The 4,348-nt window shown below is 52.3% G+C and overlaps 1 protein-coding gene across 1 annotated transcript; it reads right to left on the bottom strand.

Moving 5' to 3' along the window:
• Nucleotides 1–279: 279 nt before the first annotated feature.
• On the bottom strand, nt 280–862 carry LOC128276048 (protein bric-a-brac 1-like; the record flags this gene model as incomplete). Its single annotated transcript, XM_053014520.1, has 1 exon — nt 280–862. A coding segment is annotated over exon 1 (583 nt), but the record flags the coding sequence as incomplete, so codon positions are not given.
• Nucleotides 863–4,348: the final 3,486 nt, after the last annotated feature.

Genomic DNA, 4,348 nt, shown 5'->3' with positions numbered 1-4,348 from the left:
TGGAGTCCGGCTAGGGTGGTTGACTCAGGCCCGCCCTTACAGGGCTTAGAATCGACGTCCTCTATCATAATCCAGCTAAAAAACAAGTCAAGTCAAGAATATATTGATCCAAAGATTAAGTGGTTCCAGACACTTCCAGGACCCTGACAATGGTCACTCATCCGAAGTCGACGAGTTCGCGCGACTTTGAGACGAAATTCGCCACACCCCCCGCCGGACCGATGACTCAATTCTTGGACGAAGAAAGCGAAATACTACGAACGGGTACTGGTCACTTACCTCCCAGTGAGTAGCGGTAGAGGGCCTCGTACAGGACCTGCATCAGGTGATCGCCATTGACGGGGCCAAGCTGGGGCGTCTGGACGGCGGTCGCCAGTCCACTGGCCGGTGGCGTCATCTGCAACACCGGGTGCGGTTCCTGTGACGGTGCGCTTCCGACAAACGGTCCACCGGCCACCGCCGAGGCCATCGGATGATAGGCCGCACCCGGATAGGACTGGTGCTGCATGTAAGGATAGTGGTGCTGGTGCTGCTGCTGCTGCTGTTGCTGATGCTGTTGCTGATGCTGCTGGTGGCCCATGGCACGGTGTTGCTGGTAGCTGGTGGCCTGCCCCTGGTACGGATGGTGGTGCCCGGTAGCCATCGGGATCGGTGCGGACACCGGAAGGTTTCCTGGGCCGGCCGCCGTCGGCGGAAAGCTAAACGCACCGGGTTGGCCGGCCGGGGCCGGATTGTTTTCATTTTGGCCAACATTGTGTGTAGCTCCACCACCACCACCACCGTTACCGGTCGGAGGACCGGCCCCCGATGCCGTCCCGCCCTCTTCCGGTTGCGGGTCCGGCGGCATGAACGGTTTGGCCATCTCGCTCGCGAGTGCGCTCTCCTAACGAGGAAGAAGCTCCACCAACGCAGACGCAGAGGATTCTTCGGGGCCACTTGAAGGACACTTAACGCTGGCAGTGTTTGAGTTTTCGCGTTTCGGTTCGTTCGTGTTTCGTCTTTTCTATCAGCTAATTAAGTCACTTTCACACCACGGAACCGTTCACAATGCACTTTGCACGATCAATCGGGACTCTCGAGAAAAATGAACAAAAAATTCATCTTCATCCACAGGATCACACAGGCCACGCTGGAGCGCGAATCGGCGAAAGACTTCAACGCGCGATGTGTTTCCGATCGCGCCGCGATCGTCGTCGTCGTTCCTGAGACACTCGACTCGACGGATCGACCTTCTTGGGCAGGCACTCAATTGGCCCTGATTAATGGTGACTGACGCAGTACGACCACGCACGGTCCAAGTGATCCGATCCGTGCGGCTTCCGTGCGGTGCGGCGGGGGCCGAAGGTCAGCCAATTTCTCTGTCAGCCGGTTCTCACTTTCACCACAAACCACAAGCCGCGATCGTTTGATAAGCCGCGACTCGAGCCGCGACCAATGTTTTGACGCAAAATGTCACTAGCGCTGTCACGGTTTCTACCGCACACACACACACAGGCGCACTCGATCGCGGTTTCGGAAATGTTTTGCAAATTCGTTTCGTTCGACACCACGTGGCCACCTTTTAGTGCAATAAGACGTTCCAGGAGACACGTTACCGAAACTCGGTTTCCCGCTTCCGATGACGGCGAAATTCAACAACAAAAACAAGACACTCGCTTGCCGGAAAACCGCACGATGCGATGCGAGCTGCGCTCACTCTCCAGTCGTGTGCGTCCGTAGCGCTGCGTAACCACTGTTCAACTGAATCGCGACGGACGCAATCACAACACACCACCGCGGAGCACCGCACTCGCACACACGCACACCGAAGGGATTGAGAATCGATTGAACGGGCGCGCGTCCCATATCGTGCCCGACTCCTAGAACGCGATCGGTGCAACAGCGTGCGAGTGTGTGTGTTGCCAAGCCCACCGAGCGAGACAGCGAAACAACAAACGGTGCGTTCGCGGCCGAAGAGTGAACGAAAGCGAACGAAAACACGTCACACGCTGGCTGTTGCATCGCTCGCTCACTCACTCACACACACAGTGAGAGCACGACGCCGTTCTCGCCTGCAATCCGACCCGCGAGAGGCCCGCCGATCCACGCGGATAACAAAGAAACGGTGACGTACGGGACGATCGCGCGCGCGATCGGATGAGAGTGTTCTCGACTACGGAGGCAGTGCTGCCAGCCGAGTAGTGAGAAAAAAACAAAATGCGCGTGCTGGGACGTGATAAAACCGAGCGTAAAAAGGGTACGACACATCTAATCGCGTTCTCGCTCATTCGCTCGCAGAGATTAGATGCTTAGACCATCGTTCGCTCACTCGCTCTCGGTCTCTGTCTCGTTCTATCCTTGCTGTGGCTGCAGAAGAAACAAGTGGGCCGCAGGAGAAGAAGTAGAAAAAACGACGTGTATGCTCCCCGCAGCGACACTGTCCACACTCTAAATGGACGTCGATGACGATCGACGGGGTCCCGGAGGGGCAGGCAGGCAGGATGGATGGACGCAGGACACCGGGGATGAGGTGCTCGCGCTGTGGCGTAAGAAGATGCAGCGAAGGAAGGAGGAGGAGGAAGAAGAAAAAACCAGGAGGAAAAGCAAGAACACGATCACCACGCGCGCGTCTGATGCAATAACGCAGCGGGCGCGGCGCGATTGCGCGAGACAGGCTCAGGCAGCGCTCTCTCGCTCTCTTGCTGTCTATCGACCGCTCGCCGGACCGGATGGACACTCTTTGTTTTTCCTCATATTCTACACAATGCCCGCCAGATAGTACGTGACCACGCTTATCTTAATTAATTAAATTATTCTAATGATTTTTAAGATCATAAACTTTTTTGTAAAAATATAATCTAATATTCTAGAAGAAATGGTGTCTTACAGTTCTTCGCTTGATTTTTAAACTTATTTCCTTTAAATGATGAGAAATGCAGAAAAAGTCCTTGAAATAACTTATTTTGATTACATTATTAGTTACTTAATTTATTTTATTTATTTCCATGCAGCGCTCGGTGGGCGCGTCACTGTGCCGCTTCAAGACGCAGTGCAGCCAGCATCCTTCCTTCCCGCGGGTCCGTTTATCGCTCCGACTCCGGCTCCGAGTGGCCCACGAAACGTGTTCGGACATGTTTTTTTGGGTCCCACACACCCAAAGAAAACAAAAAAGGAAGCGGAAATGCTGCCAGCGATCGTCGTCTTACGGCCGTTGTGCGCGCGCGCGCACCTTCGTGCGATTGTGGTTCTAATTGCAACCAACACACCCCATGGGCACCCCTTTTTTATCGGATTAGTTTCGGAGTGGCTCCGAATCGTAAAACAAAAATTTTTATTAAAGAACGGTGTGCTTCCGATGCCTCTTCCGCGTCGATGATAAACGAACGCCTGGATGGCAGTGGGCAGTAAAACAGTTAATGGATAGTAAAACCGGCGAGCGCGAGTTGTTAAAAAGGACTTTGAAGGCGTAAGGCGAAGATGGCTCCAATGACGAGCGAGCCCATCCCTGTGGCCGCAGCAAAACATAACCCTATTAGTGGCGACCCTGCCCAACAGATTGACCGGCAGTAATATTTGATACGATCACCTCGCCGTCGGAAGGCATGGCTTCGGTGGACGACGAGCAATAGTAAAACATAATATGTTTAATCGCATCGCAACCGATCGCGTGAGCAGTCAATCCAACCCACGACGGCCAGCATAAGCGAACGTAATTAGAGCAATTAAAAAAAAGTGTCACCCAGAAAGGTAAGTAATGGCCCCGGCGTTGATAGAATAATGTTTCCTGAACAAACACATCAAACAATAAAAAATGACAACAGGACACACATAAAACAAAAACAGTCACCAACGTCAACGGTTATCTATTAAACGTTAGTCAGGTTAAAAAAATGAGAAAATAAAATAAAATATATTGTTGTGGATCGAAAGGGAAAAATACACATCACGAAATTAAAACAATCGGCCAACGGCAAATTAATCGCACGGGGAATAGTCAAATAAAAACAATTCATCGCGCAGATATTTCTCTCGCCAATGTTGTTTGTTTGCGATGGCGTTGATATTACATTATGCACCACGGGCACACCACATTACATCACAAGCCGTGCGCAATGTTTATGCAAAAATAATTTCCTCGGCCCAGGACAAGGGCCTCCTAATGCTCCCGAGGACGACAATCGACCAGCAGAGAGACAGAGAAAGGTAGATAGAGCTCGAGAGAGTGCGCAAAAATCAGGAACACACCCGAATCGAGAGCAAGGAGTGCTTATTTATATTTACGCACACGTAATGTGCCATAATTTTCCGCGTGCAGAACCCGTCACTAAGCGCGGGGGTTTTCGGGCCACGGCTCACGGAATCATAATGT

Source organism: Anopheles cruzii, unplaced genomic scaffold (genome assembly GCF_943734635.1).
Source record: "Anopheles cruzii unplaced genomic scaffold, idAnoCruzAS_RS32_06 scaffold00376_ctg1, whole genome shotgun sequence".
NCBI classification, from domain to species: Eukaryota; Metazoa; Arthropoda; class Insecta; order Diptera; family Culicidae; genus Anopheles; species Anopheles cruzii.
This window is presented reverse-complemented; position numbering and strand designations above follow the sequence as displayed.